The sequence below is a fragment of the Schistocerca gregaria genome, chromosome 2 (genome assembly GCF_023897955.1).
Source record: "Schistocerca gregaria isolate iqSchGreg1 chromosome 2, iqSchGreg1.2, whole genome shotgun sequence".
In the NCBI taxonomy this organism is placed as follows: domain Eukaryota; kingdom Metazoa; phylum Arthropoda; class Insecta; order Orthoptera; family Acrididae; genus Schistocerca; species Schistocerca gregaria.
The window spans coordinates 717,477,759-717,502,194 of record NC_064921.1 but is presented as its reverse complement, the minus strand read 5'-3'; the positions used below and the strand labels follow the sequence as shown (position 1 = coordinate 717,502,194).

General features: G+C 42.2%; 1 protein-coding gene across 2 annotated transcripts in view; it reads left to right on the top strand.

Annotated features, from left to right (window-relative positions):
* The window catches only part of LOC126334845 (ATP-binding cassette sub-family C member 4-like), a 357,709-nt gene that overhangs the window by 122,299 nt on the left and 210,974 nt on the right, over window positions 1-24,436 (top strand). For both annotated transcript variants that reach the window (XM_049997512.1, XM_049997513.1), the window contains exon 6: window positions 10,475-10,700. In XM_049997512.1, the coding sequence (XP_049853469.1) occupies window positions 10,475-10,700 (226 nt within the window). The remainder of the gene's footprint in view (window positions 1-10,474; window positions 10,701-24,436) is intronic.

Here is a 24,436-nt window from a genome sequence, read left to right as displayed (position 1 = left end):
GAGGAAAACTGATTGCTTATTAATGAAACGAGTAGCAAGTCAGGTGTATTTAATGCTGGAATAATTAAAAAATTACTAAATTTTACTTTTTGCGGAATTTGCCGGATTACAGTCTCGCTAATAGTAGATTTAACATTACCATTCATCAATATAGCTGAAAAGTTCCCTGAGTCTGGAGTATTATAATATGACAAGTCCTTACATGTAAACACATTTTCTTCAGCGCCAGACTATCCAATTTAAAGTTCTATCGTCATCTAAATATTCTACCAATGGAAATTTAACTATTCTGCTGTGATTGGTCGAGGCTATCTGGCTAATGGCGGACATTTCGCTACACATGTATTTCATAGCACTTTGAATCAAGAGAGTTGCCCAATCACTACAATATTTCGAGAAAGAAACTTAGCGCAAGCTGTTTGCCGATCTAATGTCATGTTTGCATACGTCATTGCATGTAATAAGCGCTAGAAACAACTGATAAAAATGTAGTAGTTTTGCATACGATACGTGGTTTTGAGTATATGCACAATATTAAAATCAGTTCACTCAATGAACTTGTCTTTCTACAGTCATTGCTTTCATATTTCTAAGTGATACGTTAGTCATGATAAGAAGCACACTGTCACTGGCACACAGTTGTTAATACAGTACATGCTCAAAATTGTAATTAGTTCACCTGATAAACCTGTCCTTTGACTGTCACTACTTTCATTTGTTTCCACGATGAATCAGTACATGACAAATGCAACATCAAATATTGGAAATTTGGCGCAGCAGTTGGTGATTTACTTCATAAACTGTATCTGTAACACACGTGTGTCTGCATTATTCCGTCGCCATAGCATTACGTGGAAGACTAATGTAAGAGGTGTAACATTTAAACACACTTTTTGTACAATTTTTTCAGTCCACAATATGATGGTAAACAGGCTGTATGTCCATGGTTATAAATTCGCTATCCATGCTCACGTACCTATCAAAAACCAACCACCTGCATCTACTCGCTATACACTCATTATTGTTATACTGAAAATCAATAACTATCCATATGCATCAAAGCCCTCACTCTCACAGAATATTATTACAGCAAAATTTTATTAAACGTTTATCAATTTAAACATACCCAAATGATTTTAAGATTAACAGCAAATATTAAATAAAGAAACAATTAATACAACAATTGGCACCTATTCAGTCTTGGACAGTTACAGATGGTACGCAAACTGTGATACATTACCTATCATACAAAAATTAATACTTGAATTAGGTATCTTCAGATTTTTGGGTTTCTTGTGTTGTCGTCACTTTTACCGCTCATTTTATTATGTGAAGTTCTACAGAACTTTTCAAGTTAAAATTCCTTGGCACATAAGTATTATATTGTTTTTCATCCATGTCAAGTGTTCTTACTAATATTAAATCAATAAATAATTTAATTACTTTATAAAACAATATAATATACAACTGAATGAATACAAAATACTGGTAGATTAAATAAAAACTGACAAATAATTTTGCAACTACCAGATTTAAAAATTATTCCACAAGTATTCCATTAAAATATTTCTTTTCGTCTTCACAACTTGAATGCAGATATTGTGTAATTATCTCTGTGCGAAAAATGTGAACCAGATACAATCATCTTTGCAATTCCAGAAAAAAATATTTCGTTGTATGTGAATGCATATGTATCATCACTGATATTTACTTTCGTTTGAACGAAGCACGACAGTTTGATTAAATTTTTAGGCCCATTCTTAGCGTCTACCATCACCTATTCATCAATGCTCATTTGTATTACGTTGGCGCGTAAGTTCGCAACGTGTCTATTTCTTATGTTGGTGTTCCGGTTGCTATGGGCTTATTTATCGGTTGTCATTTTTTATTTGTAGTTCAGTGTTGCTATTTGAGTTAACATACCGTAATTGTGTCATTTGGAGGTAGTGAGTGGAGCTGTGGACGCTAGAAAACGGAGTGGCATGTGAAGAAATTCGAACATTTCCGACATATTCTTTAGTTTAAGTTCAGTAGCGGGCTGACAATAGCGGAGGCAGCCAGAAACGTTTGCGCCGTGTATGGGGATACTGCCGTTGTACAGAAGAAAGCAAGAAAATGGTTCTCTTGTTTTAAGGAAGATCGTTTTGACATTAGTGACTCGATGTTCAGGAAGACCTTCAGGGTCTGACCATAGTTTAAATGCATTAATCCACAACGATACACGTCAGTGTACTTGAGAACTGGCAGACGTGATGAACTGTGATCAGTCCACCATTCAGCGAGTGGCCATTGCTCGTCATCTGTTGGCTCATTAACAACATAGATCCTGTATCGTTACTGGCAACGAGAAATGGTCGCTTTATGCTAACACAAGGAAAAGAAAGGAATGGTTGAGCTCAAACAAAGCAGCGACTCCCCATACAAAGGACTGCGTGCATCCTCAAAAGTTAACGTTATGCATCTGGCGGAACAGCGACGGTGTGGTGCACTATGGTGTAACCATCACTGCTAACATTCACTGTCAACAACTAAGACGTCTTGCAGACACAGTTCAAGAACAATGACCAGGAAGACTGCGTGAATGATGCTACTTCATGTTAACCACCACCGGCTTACTACCAGACTGACAAAAACTGCAAAGGAGTTGTGTTGGGAAATCATTCGGCATCCGCTTTACTTACCTTATCTTGTGACCTCAGATTTTTACCTTTTACGTTCTCTATCGAACAACCTTCAACGAACTTCCTTTCTGAATGAAAATGCCCTCCGAAAATGGCTCGACGAGTTCTTCGTCTTAAAACGAAGTAATTTCCACAGTCACATATTCTAAAAGTTACCCCAGTGTTGAAAGACTCTTGCAAATAGTGAAGCAAAATGTTTTAGTGATAACCAAAGTCTGTGTTACTTGTATCTGTTGTGTTTATTTAACTTATGGAAGAACGCTGTTACTTACGCACCAACCCAATCCATTTCCACAGAACATGTTACTCGGAAATGGCTTTCTCCTTCTCCAGTGTCTTCAGAAAAGAATTCAGTATTTTTTATTGTTGAGCCCACCTCTTTTAAATTTCTCTGGGAAGCTCTGTCTCATAAAACAAAAACTTCAGGTAGTTTCTTACTCTATTACTGTACTTATCACTTAAATACGTAGTCAGCTATAAACTACAGGAAACAGTTACTCTTAACATTATGTAAAATTGTAAAAAAATATCATTTTGTTTTACCAAAATGATCATAAAAACTATTTGTACAAATGAGATACTGACATGATTATATGAAATCACTACCGAAAATCACTTGTTTCTATATTTTAAATATTAGTCTCCGATGTACATGTGCATTCAGAAGATAAAACTTAGTATTATCAGAAATTTATCTACCATAATGTCGGATATCTACTGCTGTTAATGTAATTAAACAGTAAGCTTCGTTACAAAGTGACATTTTTTAAACGTGAAATACTGTCATTAGAACCCCAAACTTAAGAGACAAATTGCTCTTGCTGACTTCACATTTGTAATAACTCACTAAATCTGACCTCTTTTCTGATTCCGTCCCATTTTCAGGACCTGGATTCCACTCGTGGTTCCCTTCTGATAGTTTCAACATGTTAACGTTTCTTGTGTGGTTTTCTCTAGGTTTCTATGGCTTGAGAGCAACTATGTTTTCCAGTTCTTATCCTTCTTGTATATAATATGTATTAGGTAATACGCATTACGGTGTGGATTACTTTCAACTTAAAATGTTACTTTAAACAACTCAAAACTTTGCAGGTGCAGATTTATGATGGGTTCTCATTAACACCAGAGTCCCTACACTTACTTGTATAGTATGTAATCTGTTATCATGTGTTTCTTTTTTTCAGTTTGTATCTTTTTTTCTACTGCCTCCTCAAATCCTTCCTGCCTTTCTTCCCAGTTAAACACTTTTCTGACTGAAAAAGGCATCTGATCCTCCATTAAGCTTAAACTTCTCTCGCCTAGCATTATCTTGTATGATATGAACATAGTCATATGAAATAATGCTCCATATAATTATGTCCTCTACATCTACCACGATGTTTCCACAAGCACTATAATTATTGTAACAGTATATGCTGCACAGTCGGCCTATTTTCTGCACACAATATTTCGTTGGATTTCTAGAGGGGTGATATTTGGAGATCTGCATCTGTTTTGAGAGCGCTTTCAAATGATAAACTGAGACCCATTATCAGATAGGACTGATTTTGGTTTATGCATTTCAAACAATAATATTTTTCTAGTTTCTCAAGTATTTCCTTATATTTCGCCTTTCTTAAGAGGTAGAACCTGATGAACATCAAAGAAACTTTCAAAACAACAAATATATTACTAAATCATCCCCTTGGTTATGGCTGTAGTCCACAAAAATCTACTACTGAAAGCTCTTTAAAAAATTTACATGGTTGTATTTTTTGTATTTCCATGGATTCTCTAATTTAGTTTTTTCCTCGCCATTTTTAAGCCACATAATTGGTCTAGAAATGTGGGGATGGGAGGATAACTGACGCTGCCCTCATCCCTTCAGTCAATAGGAAGTTTTTCTCACCGTTCTGAAGCCACACAATTGGTTCAGAAAGAAAGAAGGATGAAAGATAAGGGTTTAACGTCCTGTCGACATCAAGCTCATTAGCAACAGCTCAAATAGTCTACATAGGTGCGCAGAAGGGGAGGAGGAGGGAGGAGGGGACATGTGACCTTGGCCTGTCTCTTGCTATCTCTTGATGGGTGACTGTGGATTTACCACAGACAACTGTCCTAGAGGTGTAGGTGGTGTATGACGTTACATCATTATCCCAAAAGTTGTAGGTGATAAGATAAGGATCATAAATCAGCTGGGTTGAACTGATACTGCCCCGCCACTACTATCATGATGCCATTCTTCAATACGAAAACACTCGTCCACACATGGTACCTGCACCTACATACTGCTTAAATGATGATGAGTTACTTCTGTGGCCAGCAAGATCTCCATATCTGTCACTGTTAGCTGTGTCGGATGTCAGTTCCGTCCCAGTGCAAGTATCCAGGCTACTAAGGGCCAATTACAATATTGGTGGGCCAACTTGCCTTGGGAGAAAATATAACGCCTTTATGACACCCTTCTCAGCCAAATCACTGAATAAATTCGGGCCAGAGAAGGTGCAACGTCATACTAATATGTGGGCGCATATTGAAAAGTTCTTTGTAAATTTGACTCTATTTTGTAATCACTGAAGTAACATCACTTACGTTTTCGAACCTATAAAGATTTATTTAATTTCCTCCTCTTCCTCTTGGTTCTTCACTTTTTTGTTGGGCAGTGTATGTCAGGTACACATAAGGGCCACACATAAAAGTTACTTTCTAATCAGTACACTTCTAGGTTCTTTGGTAATTCTCACGTTTAGTGAAGATGACAGTTAATAACTCATAATCAGGGCTAGGATTTTTAGGTGCAAATTCCACATTAAAAAAGAAGGTAAAAAGTGCTCAAATAAGGTAAAAAATGGGACAACTAACTAATTCGACGATTTCTCTTCCCTCTATTCTAGTTTATTGAATTACAACCATTACATCAAATTATCACTCATCAAAATAAAGAGAAAACATGAAGCTGTTGTACTTCAAGACATTAAACATCTCTACATTTTTAAAAGTAAGTCTGCTTGTATTAGGAGATAGAATGTCTTTCGACATCCACAGAAACCAGTGGGGCAAACCTTGTATTCACTCGGAATGCAACTGTATAGGTGTGTCGAATTCTTCAGTTCTTCTGAACAGTAGTTTCAAGTTTGTCTTTGGCAAAGCCATCTAACTGCTCCCTTACGGATGTAAAAATGTCCCATTATTTTTCCTTCTCCAGACCTTGTTCTTCTAATCGTTTAATAGCTACCTACATTCAGTTACTTGTAACTATGGACACAATATACGAGGGTGGTTTGAAAAGTTCTCGAAACGGAACAGAAAAAAGTACTTACATCACTGAAACATTTTTATTTTTAAATGTAGTCTCTTTGTAGATCAATGTACTTGGTCCAAAGATGTTCCATTGCCTTGATTCCATCTCGAAAATGAGTTTCCTCCAGGCCTGCAAAATAGTTGTCAACTCCGGCTATCAATTCTTCATTTGAAGTGAATCTTCGGTCACCAAGAAGTATTTTCAGTTTTGGGAAGAGATGAAAGTCTGGCGGAGCCATATCAGATGAATAAGGCGGGAGTGGAACAACTCATACCTTATTTCTTCCTTGCTAAACTTGGCCTTATTCGCGTATCTTTTGTTGCAATTTGTTCTGGAGGTTAGCATAGTATTCTCCAGTAATTGTTTGCTCAGTGGGATGATAATTACAAACAGATACGGCTTCGCATCTCAGAACAATGGTGCCATGACCTTTCCCGCCGAAGGAATTGTCTTTTCTTTCTTTGGTGGCGGCGAATCAGCATGTTTCCACTGCTTTGACTGTTTTTTTGTCTCTGGGTATACTGTTGTTGTTGTTGTCTTCAGTCCTGAGACTGGTTTGATGCAGCTCTCCATGCTACTCTATCCTGTGCAAGCTGCTTCATCTCCCAGTACCTACTGCAACCTACATCCTTCTGAATCTGCTTAGTGTACTCATCTCTCGGTCTCCCTCTACGATTTTTACCCTCCACGCTGCCCTCCAATGCTAAATTTGTGATCCCTTGATGCCTCAAAACATGTCCTACCAACCGATCCCTTCTTCTAGTCAAGTTGTGCCACAAACTTCTCTTCTCCCCAATCCTATTCAATACCTCCTCATTAGTTACGTGATCTATCCACCTTATCTTCAGTATTCTTCTGTAGCACCACATTTCGAAAGCTTCTATTCTCTTCTTGTCCAAACTAGTTATCGTCCATGTTTCACTTCCATACATGGCTACACTCCAAACAAATACTTTCAGAAACGACTTCCTGATACATAAATCTATATTCGATGTTAACAAATTTCTCTTCTTCAGAAACGCTTTCCTTGCCATTGCCAGTCTACATTTTATATCCTCTCTGCTTCGACCATCATCAGTTATTTTACTTCCTAAATAGCAAAACTCCTTTACTACTTTAAGTGTCTCATTTCCTAATCTAATTCCCTCAGCATCACCCGATTTAATTTGACTACATTCCATTATCCTCGTTTTGCTTTTGTTAATGTTCATCTTATATCCTCCTTTCAAGACACTGTCCATTCCGTTCAACTGCTCTTCCAAGTCCTTTGCCGTCTCTGACAGAATTACTATGTCATCGGCGAACCTCAAAGTTTTTACTTCGTCTCCATGAATTTTAATACCTACTCCAAATTTTTCTTTTGTTTCCTTTACTGCTTGCTCAATATACAGATTGAATAACATCGGGGAGAGGCTACAACCCTGTCTCACTCCTTTCCCAACCACTGCTTCTCTTTCATGCCCCTCGACTCTTATTACTGCCATCTGGTTTCTGTACAAATTATAAATAGCCTTTCGCTCCCTGTATTTTACCCCTGACACCTTTAGAATTTGATAAAGAGTATTCCAGTCAACATTGTCAAAAGCTTTCTCTAAGTCTACAAATGCTAGAAACGTAGGTTTGCCCTTTCTTAATCTTTCTTCTAAGATAAGTCGTAAGGTCAGTATTGCCTCACGTGTTCCAACATTTCGACGGAATCCAAACTGATCCTCCCCGAGGTCTGCATCTACCAGTTTTTCCATTCGTCTGTAAAGAATTCGCGTTAGTATTTTGCAGCCGTGGCTTATTAAACTGATAGTTCGGTAATTTTCACATCTGTCAGCACCTGCTTTCTTTGGGATTGGAATTATTATATTCTTCTTGAAGTCTGAGGGTATTTCGCCTGTCTCATACATCTTGCTCACCAGCTGGTAGAGTTTTGTCATGACTGGCTCTCCCAAGGCCGTCAGAAGTTCTAATGGAATGTTGTCTACTCCGGGGGCCTTGTTTCGACTCAGGTCTTTCAGTGCTCTGTCAAACTCTTCACGCAGTATCGTATCTCCCATTTCGTCTTCATCTACATCCTCTTCTATTTCCATAATATTGTCCTCAAGTACATCGCCCTTGTATAAGCCTTTCTATATACTCCTTCCACCTTTCTGCCTTCCCTTCTTTGCTTAGAACTGGGCTGCCATCTGAGCTCTTGATATTCATACACGTGGTTCTCTTCTCTCCAAAGGTCTCTTTAATTTTCCTGTAGGCAGTATCTATCTTACCCCTAGTGAGATAAGCTTCTACATCCTTAAATTTGTCCTCTAGCCATCCCTGTTTAGCCATTTTGCACTTCCTGTCGATCTCATTTTTGAGACGTTTGTATTCCTTTTTGCCTGCTTCATTTACTGCATTTTTATATTTTCTCCTTTCATCAATTAAATTCAATATTTCTTCTGTTACCCAAGGATTTCTAGCAGCCCTCATCTTTGTACCTACTTTATCCTCTGCTGCCTTCACTACTACATCCCTCAGAGCTACCCATTCTTCTTCTACTGTATTTCTTTCCCCTATTCCTGTCAATTGTTCCCTTATACTCTCCCTGAAACTCTGTACAACCTCTGGTTCTTTCAGTTTATCCAGGTCCCATCTCCTTAAATTCTCACATTTTTGCAGTTTCTTCAGTTTTAATCTACAGGTCATAACCAATAGATTGTGGTCAGAGTCCACATCTGCCCCTGGAAATGTCTTACAACTTAAAACCTGGTTCCTAAATCTCTGTCTTACCATTATATAATGTATCTGATACCTTTTAGTATCTCCAGGGTTCTTCCACGTATACAACCTTCTTTCATGATTCTTACTGCACCCATATTTCGTCTGTGGTCACAAACCGGAGCAAAAAATCTTGTTCGTTTCTCCTAAAACGGGCCAAACATTGTTCCGATATGTCCATTCTCATGCGTTTTTGATCCAGCGTCAGGAGTCGCGGCACCCATCTTGCAGATAGTTTTTTTTTCATTTCTAATTCTTCATTTAAAATGTGATATACCCTTTCAGATGACATCTGCCAAGCGTGAGCAGTTTCACGCTCTTTCAATCGTCAATCCTTCATGACCATTTTGTACACTTTTGCAATGATTTCCGGAGTAGTGACACATCTTGGCCGACCACTGCACGGGTCATCATCTAAACTCTCCCAACCAAATTTAAATTCATTTGTCTACTTGACGATAGTTGAATATGAAGGAGCAGAGTCAGCCAGTGTATTCTGTAAATCGGCATGAATGTCCTTTGCTTTTATACCTTTCTATACAAGGTACTTAAGCACTGCTCGAATCTCAATTTTTTCCGTCTTCGCAAATCAAGACGTGGGATCAACAGAACCACGTCACCGGCATAGCTCTCTTCCAAGAGCACTGACGTGGCATATGTTTACAGCCAATAACTATCACGTGAACAACTCGTTGCGCTAGAGTTGATCTCTCGTGATGATTCCGAGAACTTTTCAAACCACTCTCATAGTTCTCTCTGCAAATTATGTATTTTCTTCGGTAACGGAAGTCGCTGTGCCTTGGAAATTGCGTCTGTGTCGGCTGGATCCAAAGAAAGTACAAACTCTCTAATTTTGTCAAATTTCTCACGAACATACCAGCACACTCAATCCAAGATACCCAACCAGTAATGACCGGGAAGTTTTGAAGGGGAAAGTCAGTGGTTTTCCTGTACGCAACAAGTCGGAGCTTTCAGCAGAATCTGCTTCAGGGTAGAAGTGAATGGATTTGCGACGTTGTATTCCTTTCTTATGGTTCACAAACCCTCTAAAGAGCATTAACCAAACATGTCACAGGCTTCAACTTAAGAAATAAAGGTTTCCATTGGTTAACAGCTGAAACCATATGTGGAGCCTGGTCTGTAACCACAAGAAGTAGTTTTTCGGTCTCGACGTCAGTAGGCCACAGTAGCCATAACTGGTTGCATTACTGCACTGGAATTGGCCTTCTGCATCTCTTACATTTTTAACAACATGGGCTTAGCTTTCACACATGCAAAGGGAAAAACAAAAATGTGGAAAGCATATCATTCCATTGAGTCTATGGTTTCATCCACAGTGATTCCCATATCGCTACCATAAGCTTTCTCCTTGCTCCTTGATTCTTAGTATGATGGCTTGGTAATCACTAACCACCACAGCTGAAGTGGGAGGAAGGAAAAAGTATCTGCGAAAGAAGTGGCAGTCACATAGCGTAGTTAATCCTGTAAGTGAGTGTATCCAGTCATATTAAATAACAGACAGTATTCTGGCTTGCTAATCAGTAGCTAAATGCTGTGGCAGCTTCCCTGTCAAGGAAGGTGTGATTGGCATGTAATACAAAAACAAGGCTGTTGATTGTTTATACAATATTTTAGTCTTTCGATATTTTTGCTGAATGATCAGTGAGAGAGACTTTTATTTATTGTTGTCGCAAATTTAGAAATGTGAGTACAGTTATAGATTGTCAACTGTTCAATCAGAAACACAGTATTTCGAAACGTACCGCAGGTGCTCCGCATCAACAAGCAGTCCATGGACGTGACAGCGACGGGACAGGTGATCAACCTCATGTCCAACGACGTGGCCCGCTTCGACGTGGCGTCTCTGTACGCCAACTGGCTATGGATGGCGTTCCTGCAGCTGGCGCTCATCACCTATTTCCTCTACCGCTCCGTATCCTGGGCAGCATTCGCGGGCGTCGTCTATGTTATTATCATGACGGTTCCTCCACAAAGTAAGTCAACTCACCATCGCCAACCTTCTACATATATTCTTCTTTAACCTACCTCTTGAGACCACACAAATAAATTTCTGCTTAGTTCTGAAATGTTGTGGTTGTGTAGTGACAACTTAAAAATTGAACCAGTATTTCAAGATCATCCTGAGTAGTCGTTGTAGCCATTGGGCCTTGAACATTGAACTGGAAAAAGCATATTTCTGAGCTGCTATAACAATTAAGTTCAACTACTCTGCTCTTCGTATAACTGCTAGTCCTTCAAACTAATGAATCTACCTTCTAGTATATTTAAACACAATGATGCCATTTTAATTGCACCTCACAATATAATATATATATTCCCTTCCCTAACGAAATTCGTCGTAATTAAATCATTGTAATTTGGTATGTCCGTTCTTTAATGCTACAAATGATTACTCATTATTAAAGCTATCAGGGGCTCAGAAAAGTGATCAGTATGAACTAACAAAAATTTTTACGATTTCCCGAATACCATAAAATTTATGACAGGTGTTCAAGAAAATTTTAAGTGTAACCTCAAATCATTTTCTCTTCTGGACCACTCCTATTCCACTATCGAATTTTTGTTTGAAAACAGGGCTGCCTGCGAAAATAAATAAACTTCATGTTCATTAATGTATTCTTTAAACTGAGCTGTTACACATAATTTCGATATAATAATCGTTCAGATGATCTATGGAATAGGTAACTACTGACTTACTAACTGAGTGGGAAGACGTCTCCTGTAATTTCAGTGCATGTAATTCATCTGATATAAAGGGTGAACACGAGCTCCACTGTAAAGGAGATGGCACTGCTCTTGCTGACTGTGGTCTCTTCATCGAGCGCTTCGTGCACTCGTCACAACGTTGTCGAGGCGGTAGTGCTGTTGCTACGTGTTGCTGAAGATACACATACAGTCGTTCGTCTGCTGTGAACTGACGTAAATATGGATTTAATAGTTTCAGGACATACCATTTGGCATTAACAGTTTACTGATTGAATCGTTTTACGATGTGGACACCAGACACTGCCCACCAAACACCAATCTCGAGATTATGAAACAGCTATTCATCGTGGAGGACGGGACTTACTGCCGCATAATGGTACTTGTTCTGAGAGTTGACATATCCTGACAGGCTGAAAGAGGCATTTTTTGAAGAAATGAAAAAATGAGGATCCCAAAGTCCTGATTCCACTTCACCAGCAAAAGACACGGAATTTCGTCTGGACCCTTTAACTCAGCGTAACAAGCTGTATGGGTAGAAATGCAAGTCCTTTTTGATAATGATACGGCGATCTCTTAAATCCCACTTTCACAGATAAACAACTTTCAGAGTCCGTCGGACTTCGTTCCAGGCTTTTCTTCGTTCGAACAACACCTTCTGAAGTTCGAGCGTTTTTAGGATTGTTACAGATTTTTTGTTTGTTACAGAGACTGTCTCACGCCAGTATGCCATTAAGTTTTGCGTTGCATACTTTGCTGGAGATTTTGTTAAAATTGTTACAGTCTGAAATTGTTGCACAGACAGTTCCATTAACATGTTCCACGAACTGTGATTCGCATAACGCTCAGTAATGAATAAGCACTATTTCATCGTGAGAACCACTTTGTGTTGTACCAAACTGATCATTAAATACGTCTGCCTCTTTCAAACGCAATGACACAGAGGAGTGTTCGGGACAGAGCATCTGGGAGATCCGCGTGCGCAGACACGGGACAGCAACCGACTGGTGCAGCAAGTCCAGGTTTCCAGCAGTTTCTGTGATTGGCTGTTCTCCTGTTCATTAGCAAGGTTCAGTTGTTCGTCGCCTTACAAATATTTTCCAGGCCAGTGATATTTTTCCCACCCTATTACGCGATCGGCGTCGTTCATGATTTAGTGGCTCTATTTTCCATAAAATAGAACTCATTGTATTTTTTTATTTAATTCATGACCCTAAAATAAAAATCATGACTCAGTAATTATGCAGATCCCAAATTTGAAAAAGTGACGTGAAATGTGAAGTCTGTGTTCATATGTAAGTTACTAGCGGCATGGTCGGCTGCAATGATTAAGTTATATAGGTTAATTGCCATCTTCAGCAATTGTGGTAATAGTCTCATTAAGACCAGACACATCTCGCTTTATTTTAAAGTACCTGTAATGGTCACTGTAGTAACACGGTTTTTTTTTCTTACGATTTTATTCGTTTAGATAACAGTTCCCATGATTTACTTCTTACTATAAACAATTTTTATTCTTTTCGTTACAGATTTTTGTTGTTTCTTCCATTCTTCTTCGTCTACCACGTGTATGTGTTTTGTGTTGATTATTTGCATTTGCACATAGCACATCCAGTGCACTCAACACATTTACACTTCTGTGTTGGGAAGTTATTGCTGTTTTGTCGTCATTTTGCGTGTTTTGTTTGTTTTGATAGAAGTGAAGGCGTCTGCCATCGCTCTGTGAATGTTTATGGTTCCCGACTAGGAAGAGCGCAATGGAGAGAGAGAGAGACAGACAGACAGACAGACAGACAGAGAGAGAGAGAGAGAAAGCGAGAGAGAGAGACGTTTTTCCTCCTTTCTGTAAATCGCTCTTTTTTAAATTATGTATTTATTTATTTATTTCCTAATTGGAGTAATTATCTAATATCTCTCCCCATGAACCATGGACCTTCCCGTTGGTGGGGAGGCTTGCGTGCCTCAGCGATACAGATAGCCGTACCGTAGGTGCAACCACAAAGGAGGGGTATCTGTTGAGAGGCCAGACAAACGTGTGGTTCCTGAAGAGGGGCAGCAACCTTTTCAGTAGTTGCAGGGGCAACAGTCTGGATGATTGACTGATCTGGCCTTGTAACAATAACCAAAACGGCCTTGCTGTGCTGGTACTGCGAACGGCTGAAAGCAAGGGGAAACTACAGCCGTAATTTTTCCCGAGGGCATGCAGCTTTACATTATGATTAAATGATGATGGCGTCCACTTGGGTAAAATATTCCGGAGGTAAAATAGTGCCCCATTCGGATCTCCGGGCGGGGACTACTCAAGAGGATGTTGTTATCAGGAGAAAGAAAACTGGCGTTCTACGAATCGGAGCGTGGAATGTCAGATCCCTTAATCGGGCAGGTAGGTTAGAAAATTTAAAAAGGGAAATGGATAGATTAAAGTTAGATATAGTGGGAATTAGTGAAGTTTGGTGACAGGAGGAAAAAGACTTTTGGTCAGGTGGCTACAGGGTTATAAACACAAAATCAAATAGGGGTAATGCAGGAGTAGGTTTAATAATGAATAGGAAAATAGGAATGAGGGTAAGCTACTACAAACAGCATAGTGAACGCATTATTGTGGCCAAGATAGATACGAAGCCCACACGTACTACAGTAGTACAAGTTTATATGCCAACTACCTCTGCAGATGACGAAGAAATTGAAGAAATGTATGATCAAATAAAAGAAATTAATTAGATAGTGAAAGGTGACGAAAATTTAATAGTAATGGGTGACTGGAATTCGGTAGTAGGAAAAGGGAGAGAAGGAAACGTAGTAGGTGAATATGGACTGGGGCTAAGAAATGAAAGAGAAAGCCGCCTGGTAGAATTTTGCACAGAGCACAACTTAATCATAGCTAACACTTGGTTCAAGAATCATCAAAGAAGGCTGTATACATTGAAGAAGCCTGGAGATATTGACAGGTCTCAGATAAATTATATAATGGTAAGACAGAGATTTAGGAACCAAGTTTTAAATTGTAAGATATTTCCAGGGGCAGATATGGACTCTGACCACAATCTATTGGTTATGACCTATAGATTAAAACTAAAGAAACTGCAAAAAGGTGGGAATTTAAGGAGATGGGACCTGGATAAACTGAAAGAACCAGAGGTTGTACAGAGTTTCAGGGAGAGCATAGGGGAGCAATTGACAGGAATGGGGGAAATAAATACGGTGGAAGAAGAATGGGTAGCTTTGAGGGATGGAGTAGTGAAGGCAGCAGAGGATCGAGTAGGTAAAAAGACGAGGGCTATTAGAAATCCTTGCGTAACAGAAGAAATATTGAATTTAATTGATGAAAGGAGAAAATATAAAAATGCAGTAAATGAAGCAGGCAAAAAGGAATACAGACGTCTCAAAAATGAGATCGACAGGAAGTGCAAAATGGCTAAGCAGGGATGGCTAAAGGACAAATGTAAGGATGTAGAGGATTATCTCAATAGGGGTAAGCTAGATACTGCCTACAGGAAAATTAAAGAGACCTTTGGAGATAAGAGAACCACTTGTATGAACATCAATAGCTCAGATGGAAACCCAGTTCTAAGCAAAGAAGTGAAAGCAGATAGGTGGAAGGAGTATATAGAGGGTCTATACAAGGGCGATGTACTTCAGGACAATATTATGGAAATGGAAGAGAATGTAGATGAAGATTAAATGGGAGATACGATACTGCGTGAAGAGTTTGACAGAGCACTGAAAGACCTGAGTCGAAACAAGGCCCCCGGAGTAGACAACATTCCATTGGAACTACTGACGGCCTTGGTAGAGCCAGTCCTGACAAAACTCTACCATCTGGTGAGCAAGATGTATGAGACAGGCGAAGTACCCTCAGACTTCAAGAATAATATAATAATTCCAATCCCAAAGAAAGCAAGTGTTGACAGATGTGAAAATTACCGAACTATCAGTTTAATAAGTCACAGCTGCAAAATACTAGCGTGAATTCTTTAAAGACGAATGGAAAAACTAGTAGAAGCCGACCTCGGGGAAGATCAATTTGGATTCCGTAGAAATGTTGGAACACGTGGGGCAATACTGTCTCTACGACTTACCTTAGAAGCTAGATTAAGGAAGGGCAAACCTACGTTTCTAGCATTTGTAGACTTAGAGACAGCTTTTGACAATGTTGACTGGAATACTCTCTTTCAAATTCTGAAGGTAGCAGGGGTAAAATACAGGGAGCGAAAGGGTATTTACAATTTGTACAGAAACCAGATGGCAGTTATAAGAGTCGAGGGGCATGAAAGGGAAGCAGTGATCGGGAAGGGAGTGAGACAGGGTTGTAGTCTCTCCCCGATGTTATTCAATCTATATATTGAGCAAGCAGTGAAGGAAACAAAAGAAAAATTCGGAGTAGGTATTAAAATCCATGGACAAGAAATAAAAATATTTGAGGTTCGCCGATGACATCGTAATTCTGTCAGAGACAGCAAAGGACTTGGAAGAGCAGTTCAACAGAATGGATAGTCTCTTGAAAGGAGGATATAAGGTGAACATCAACAAAAGCAAAACGAGGATAATGGAATGTAGTCCAATTAAGTCGGGTGATGCTGAGGGAATTAGATTAGGAAATGAGACACTTAAAGTAGTAAAGGAGTTTTGCTATTTAGGAAGTAAAATAACTGATGATGGTCGAAGTAGAGAGGATATAAAATGTAGACTGGCTATGGCAAGGAAAGCGTTTCTGAAGAAGAGAAATTTGTTAACATCGAGTATAGATTTAAGTGTCAGGAAGTCATTTCTGAAAGTATGTGTATGGAGTATAGCCATGTATGGAAGTGAAACATGGACGATAAATAGTTTGGACAAGAAGAGAATAGAAGCTTTCGAAATGTGGTGCTACAGAAGAATGCTGAAGATTAGACGGGTAGATCACATAACTAATGAGGAAGTATTGAATAGGATTGGGGAGAAGAGAAGTTTGTGGCACAACTTGACCAGAAGAAGGGATCTGTTGGTAGGACATGTTGTGAGGCATTAAGGGATCACCAATTTAGTATCGGAGGGCAGCGTGGAGGGTAAAAATCGTAGAGGGAGACCAAGAGATGACTACACTAAGCAGATTCAGAAGGATGTGGGTTGCAGTAGGTATTGGGAGATGAAGAAGCTCGTACAAGATAGAGTAGCATGGAGAGCTGCATCAAACCAGTCTCTGGACTGAAGACCACAACAACAACAACAACAACATCTATTACCTTTGAGTTATGTATATATATGTGTGTGAGTGTGCATGTGCATGTGGGTGAAGGGAACTAACATGCCTTGGTTACTATGTGTGTAAGTTATTGCTTCCTTATGGTACAGTGCTGGATAATCTAGGGTGGCAATATTGTCCAGTTCGTGGTGTTATTTTGTGGTATCTATGGTGATTGTTCTTTCTCAACAGTATATTTTATTAATTGAAATAGCGTCTGATTGCTGATGTTTGTGTGGGCATTTAATATGTGTTTTTTCTCTATTATTGCTTTTTTAATTTGGAAGTTTCCGTAGGTGTGGGAGACGTTTCTTGTTGCTGAATCTGATTACTTTAGTGCTCTTTTCTATTGTGGAGAGTGGTGGTTTTCTTAACTGAGGTGTTGTGCTAAAGTTGAATGGCTGGTGCTATATTTCCATTCTCTTTTGTGTTCCTTATACTTTATTTCAAAAGTCCTGCCTGTCTGTCCTATGTATAGAGCATCACAGCTGTAACACTGTAGTTGGTCAATGCCAAAATTATGGTAGATGTCCATTTGATCTTCCCTTTGCAGGTATTTCTAGGTAGAGTTGTTGGATTGGTACGTTATTTTCATTCCTTGTGTTTTGAGGACGTTCTCAATGTTGTGTGTCAATTTATTCCTGTAATTGAGTGTGTGCCAGCTTGTCTGCTGAGTTTCTATGTTGTTCTCTTGCTGTGTAGTGGTTGTGATGTTGATGTGTGACTGTGTGATGGGTGATGCGTCTTGTAAAACCGCCAGTTTAGTAAAGGTCGAGTTTCCACTGTTGTTGCGGTAGGCCGAGTTTGTGAGTTCTTGCAACGGCTTCTGGTGCAGTACATCGCTAAGACAATTTCTCACTGCCACTATTAAATAGCCATGCCCCAGGGTCAGGCAACAGGATAAAAGAACACAACACTTCGGCGATTTAGTAACAAAGTCACACAAATGATTTTAAAATATTTATTTATCTTCGTGACTTGTTGAATAATGAATTCTGTAACAGTGCTTGTAATATATCACAAAAAAGACCCTCAATGGCTAAGTGCAAATAATCGTACATAACCTTCACACTTCATAGCAAATGAAATTTACAACTGTCTGTTCACTTCTAAGAATTCACTAAAGGACGTTCCCTGTGTAAATAGCCCTGGACGATGATCTGTAATAAAGTGGGCGTGAGCTGCTCTTCTATCTTCCGAGTAGGCTTCTGTCTGTTGTCGTACGGTCATTGCCGGATTGTACTCGTCCAGCAATTGTCCGAGGCGAAGTCGGTATCTTCGTCCTCAGCGTCGCTCGTGGCGATGGTGGAACTCGCGCAAGTGTTGAGTCTCCTATACCACTGGCATCAGCTCGCATCTTTGCGCGTGTGGTGCTTTTGCCCTGGCGACAGAGCGATTTGTGTATTCTCTGGAGTTGTGGGATGTTTTTTTTTTCTTTTTACGTTTCTCAGGATTTTTTAACAGTTTTGTTGCTAGAGGTTCTTGGTATCCAATTTTTTTGATATCGGAATAATTATGACCAACCCCTTATTATAGTTATGTTTGTCAAGTGGCACTGTGTTTAATTCGTGGATCATAAACCTGAGGGCAGATTCTTTTTGGACCTATGGGTGGATGGATGATTGCTGTAATATTGTGTCTGTGTGGTGTTTTTCCCGTAAATGCTGAACGAGTGTTAGTTACTTTTCTTTGTGATGAATATACACTATGTGAGCAAAGGTATCCGGACACCTGGCTGAAAATGACTTCGTGGCGCCCTCCATCGGTAATGCTAGAATTCAATATGGCGTTGGCCCACCCTTAGCCTTGATGACAGCTTCCACTCTCGCAAGCACACGTTCAGTCAGGTGCTGGAAGGTTTCTTGGAGAATGGCAGTCCATTTGTCACGGACTGCTGCACTCAGGAGAGGTATCGATGTCGGTCGGTGAGGCCTGGCACGAGGTCGGCGTTCCAAAACATCCCAAAGGTATTCTATAGGATTCAGGTCAGAACTCTGTGCAGGCCAGTCCATTACAGGGATGTTATTGTCGTGTATCCACTCCGCCACAGGCCGTGCACTACGAGCAGGTGCTCGATCGTGTTGAAAGATGCAGTCGACATCCCGAATTGCTCTTCAACAGTGGGAAGCAAGAAGGTGCTTAAAACATCAATGTAGGCCTGTGATGTGATAGTGCTACGCCAAACTACAAAGGGTGCAAGCCCCCTTCGCGAAAAACACGACCACACCATAACACCGCCGCCTCCGAATTTTACTGTTGGCACTACACACGTTGGCAGATGACGTTCATCTGACATTCGATATACCGACACCGCGCCATCGGATCGCCTCATTGAGTACCGTGAATCGTCACTTCATACAATGTTTTTCCACTGTTTATTCCTCCAATGTTTACGCTCCTTACACTAAGCGAGGATTCGTTTGGCATTTACCGGCATGTAGTGTGGCTTATCAGCGGCCGCTCGACCATGAAATCCAAATTTTCTCGCCTCCCGCCTAACTGTCATAGTACTTGCAGAGGATTCTGATGCATTTGGGAATTCCTGTATGATGATCTGGATAGATGTCTGCCTATTACATATTACAACCCTCTTCAACTGACGGCGGTCTCCGTCAGTCAACAGACGAGATCGACCTGTATGCTTTTGTGCTTTACGTCTCACTTCACTATCACATCGGCAACAGTGGACCTAGGGATGTTTATGAGTGTGGAAATCTTGCGTGCAGACGTATGACACAAGTGACATCCAATCACCTGACCACGTTCGAAGTCCGTGAGCTCCGCGGAGCGCCCCATTCTGCACGGTGTCTAATGCCTACGGAGGTCGCTGATATGGAGTACTTGGCAGTACGTCACAGCCCAATGTACCTAACACGAAAAACGTATGTTTTTGGTGGTGTCCCAATGCTTTTGATCGTATAGTGTATCCAGGAAATTTATTGGGTCTGTTCGTTCTGTCTCTAAGACGAAGTTTATGCTTTGCTTTATGCTATGACTGCATGTAGCTCTTATATTTTATTTTCTGGATCATCTACCAAGCAGAGGATGTCGTCCATGTATCTCCACCAATTCGATATATTGTATTTTCCTGGTACTGTTTTCTAGGAAATTGTTTGCTCTATTTTGTTTCCTGAAATTGCAGGTCTATTGACAATCCTTCTTGATGTAGGTACAATTTTTTGTTGGTTTCAGAGTAATTTTGGCCAGTAACGAGTTCTAGAGTGTGCTTATCTCTGTTACGTGTTCTTGTGGTTACTGAATGTGAGTATCTAGGCCCTATCTACATCTACATCTACATTTATACTCCGCAAACCACCCAACGGTGTGTGGCGGAGGGCACTTTATGTGCCACTGTCATTACCTCCCTTTCCTGTTCCAGTCGCGTATGGTTCGCGGGAAGAACGGTTGCCGGAAAGCCTCCGTGCGCGCTCTAATCTCTCTAATTTTACATTCGTGATCTCCTCGGGAGGTATAAGTAGGGGGAAGCAATATATTCGATACCTCATCCAGAAACGCTCCCTCTCGATACCTGGCGAGCAAGCAACACCGCGATGCAGAGCGCCTCTCTTGCAGAGTCTGCCACTTGAGTTTGTTAAACATCTCCGTAACGCTATCACGGTTACCAAATAACCCTATAACGAAACGCGCCGCTCTTCTTTGGATCTTCTCTATCTCCTCCGTCAACCCGATCTGGTACGGATCCCACACTGATGAGCAATACCCAAGTATAGGTCGAACGAGTGTTTTGTAAGCCACCTCCTTTGTTGATGGACTACATTTTCTAAGGACTCTCCCAATGAATCTCAACCTGGTACCCGCCTTACCAACAATTAATTTTATATGATCATTCCACTTCAAATCGTTCCGCTCGCATTCTCCCAGATATTTTACAGAAGCAACTGCTACCAGTGTTTGTTCCGCTATCATACACTCCTGGAAATGGAAAAAAGAACACATTGACACCGGTGTGTCAGACCCACCATACTTGCTCCGGACACTGCGAGAGGGCTGTACAAGCAATGATCACACGCACGGCACAGCGGACACACCAGGAACCGCGGTGTTGGCAGTCGAATGGCGCTAGCTGCGCAGCATTTGTGCATCGCCTCCGTCAGTGTCAGCCAGTTTGCCGTGGCATACGGAGCTCCATCGCAGTCTTTAACACTGGTAGCATGCCGCGACAGCGTGGACGTGAACCGTATGTGCAGTTGACGGACTTTGAGCGAGGGCGTATAGTGGGCATGCGGGAGGCCGGGTGGACGTACCGCCGAATTGCTCAACACGTGGGGCGTGAGGTCTCCACAGCATATCGATGTTGTCGCCAGTGGTCGGCGGAAGGTGCACGTGCCCGTCGACCTGGGACCTGACCGCAGCGACGCACGGATACACGCCAAGACCGTAGGATCCTACGCAGTGCCGTAGGGGACCGCACCACCACTTCCCAGCAAATTAGGGACACTGTTGCTCCTGGGGTATCGGCGAGGACCATTCGAAACCGTCTCCATGAATCTGGGCTACGGTCCCGCACACCGTTAGGCCGTCTTCCGCTCACGCCCCAACATCGTGCAGCCCGCCTCCAGTGGTGTCGCGACAGGCGTGAAAGGAGGGACGAATGGAGACGTGTCGTCTTCAGCGATGAGAGTCGCTTCTGCCTTGGTGCCAATGATGGTCGTATGCGTGTTTGGCGCCGTGCAGGTGAGCGCCACAATCAGGACTGCATACGACCGAGGCACACAGGGCCAATACCCGGCATCATGGTGTGGGGAGCGATCTCCTACACTGGCCGTACACCTCTGGTGATCGTCGAGGGGACACTGAATAGTGCACGGTACATCCAAACCGTCATCGAACCCATCGTTCTACCATTCCTAGACCGGCAAGGGAACTTGCTGTTCCAACAGGACAATGCACGTCCGCATGTATCCCGTGCCACCCAACGTGCTCTAGAAGGTGTAAGTCAACTACCCTGGCCAGCAAGATCTCCGGATCTGTCCCCCATTGAGCATGTTTGGGACTGGATGAAGCGTGGTCTCACGCGGTCTGCACGTCCAGCACGATCGCTGGTCCAGCTTAGGCGCCAGGTGGAAATGGCATGGCAAGCCGTTCCACAGGACTACATCCAGCATCTCTACGATCGTCTCCATGGGAGAATGGCAGCCTGCATTGCTGCGAAAGGTGGATATACACTGTACTAGTGCCGACATTGTGCATGCTCTGTTGCTTGTGTCTATGTGCCTGTGGTTCTGTCAGTGTGATCATGTGATATATCTGACCCCAGGAATGTGTCAATAAAGTTTCCTTTTCCTGGGACAATGAATTCACGGTGTTCTTATTACAATTTCCAGGAGTGTATAATCATACAATAAAGGATCCTTCTTTCTATGTATTCGCAATACATTACATTTGTCTATGTTAAAGGTCAGTTGCGACTCCCTGCACCAAGTGCCTATCTGCTGCAGATCTTCCTGCATTTTGCTACAATTTTCTAATGCTGCAACTTCTCTGTATATGACAGTATCATCCGCGAAAAGCCGCATGGAACTTCCGACACTATCTACTAGGTCATTTATATATATTGTGAAAAGCAATGGTCCCATAACACTCCCCTGAGGCACTCCAGAGATTACTTTAACGTCTGTAGACGTCTCTCCATTGATAACAACATGCTGTGTTCTGTTTACTAAAAACTCTTCAACCAGACGACAGTGCGGAACTGTATCGATCGCCTTCAGGAAGTCAAGAAAAATAGCATCTACCTGGGAGCCTGTATCTAATACACTCCTGGAAATTGAAATAAGAACACCGTGAATTCATTGTCCCAGGAAGGGGAAACTTTATTGACACATTCCTGGGGTCAGATACATCACATGATCACACTGACAGAACCACAGGCACGTAGACACAGGCAACAGAGCATGCACAATGTCGGCACTAGTACAGTGTATATCCACCTTTCGCAGCAATGCAGGCTGCTATTCTCCCATGGAGACGATCGTAGAGATGCTGGATGTAGTCCTGTGGAACGGCTTGCCATGCCATTTCCACCTGGCGCCTCAGCTGGACCAGCGTTCGTGCTGGACGTGCAGACCGCGTGAGACGACGCTTCATCCAGTCCCAAACATGCTCAATGGGGGACAGATCCGGAAATCTTGCTGGCCTGGGTAGTTGATTTACACGTTCTAGAGTACGTTGGGTGGCACGGGATACATGCGGACGTGCATTGTCCTGTTGGAACAGCAAGTTCCCTTGCCGGTCTAGGAATGGTAGAACGATGGGTTCCATGACGGTTTGGATTTACCGTGCACTATTCAGTGTCCCCTCGACGATCACCAGAGGTGTACGGCCAGTGTAGGAGATCGCTCCCCACACCATGATGCCGGGTGTTGGCCCTGTGTGCCTCGGTCGTATGCAGTCCTGATTGTGGCGCTCACCTGCACGGCGCCAAACACGCATACGACCATCATTGGCACCAAGGCAGAAGCGACTCTCATCGCTGAAGACGACACGTCTCCATTCGTCCCTCCATTCACGCCTGTCGTGACATCACTGGAGGCGGGCTGCACGATGTTGGGGCGTGAGCGGAAGACGGCCCAACGGTGTGCGGGACCGTAGCCCATCTTCATGGAGACGGTTGCGAATGATCCTCGCCGATACCCCAGGAGCAACAGTGTCCGTAATTTGCTGGGAAGTGGTGGTGCGGTCCCCTATGGCACTGCGTAGGATCCTACGGTCTTGGCGTGCATCCGTGCGTCACTGCGGTCCGGTCCCAGGTCGAAGGGCACGTGCACCTTCCGCCGACCACTGGCAACAACATCGATATGCTGTGGAGACCTCACGCCCCACGTGTTGAGCAATTCGGCGGTACGTCCACCCGGCCTCCCGCATGCCCACTATACGCCCTCGCTCAAAGTCCGTCAACTGCACATACGGTTCACGTCCACGCTGTCGCGGCATGCTACCAGTGTTAAAGACTGCGATGGAGCTCCGTATGCCACGGCAAACTGGCTGACACTGACGGCGGCGGTGCACAAATGCTGCGCAGCTAGCGCCATTCGACGGCCAACACCGCGGTTCCTGGTGTGTCCGCTGTGCCGTGCGTGTGATCATTGCTTGTACAGCCCTCTCGCAGTGTCCGGAGCAAGTATGGTGGGTCTGACACACCGGTGTCAATGTGTTCTTTTTCCATTTCCAGGAGTGTATTTTCTGGGTCTCATGAACCAATAAAGCGAGTTGGGTCTCACACGATTGCTGTTTCCGGAATCCATGTTGATTCCTACAGAGTAGATTCTGGGTTTCCAAAAGGACATAATGTTCGAGCACAAAACATGTTCTAAAATTCTACAACAGATCGACGTCAGAGATATAGGTCTATAGTTTTGCGCATCTGCTCGACGACCCTTCTTGAAGACTGGGACTACCGGTGCTCTTTTCCAATTATTTGGAACCTTCCGTTCCTCTAGAGACTTGCGGTACACGGCTGTTAGAAGGGGGGCAAGTTCTTTCGCGTACTCTGTGTACAATCGAATTGGTATCTCGTCAGGTCCAGTGGACTTTCCTCTGTTGAGTGATTCCAGTTGCTTTTCTATTCCTTGGACACTTATTTCGATGTCAGCCATTTTTCGTTTGTGCGAGGGTTTAGAGAAGGAACTCCAGTGCGGTCTTCCTCTGTGAAACAGCTTTGGAAAAAGGTGTTTAGTATTTCATCTTTACGCGTGTCATCCTCTGTTTCAATGCCATTATCATCCCAGAGTGTCTGGATATGCTGTTTCGAGCCACTTACTGATT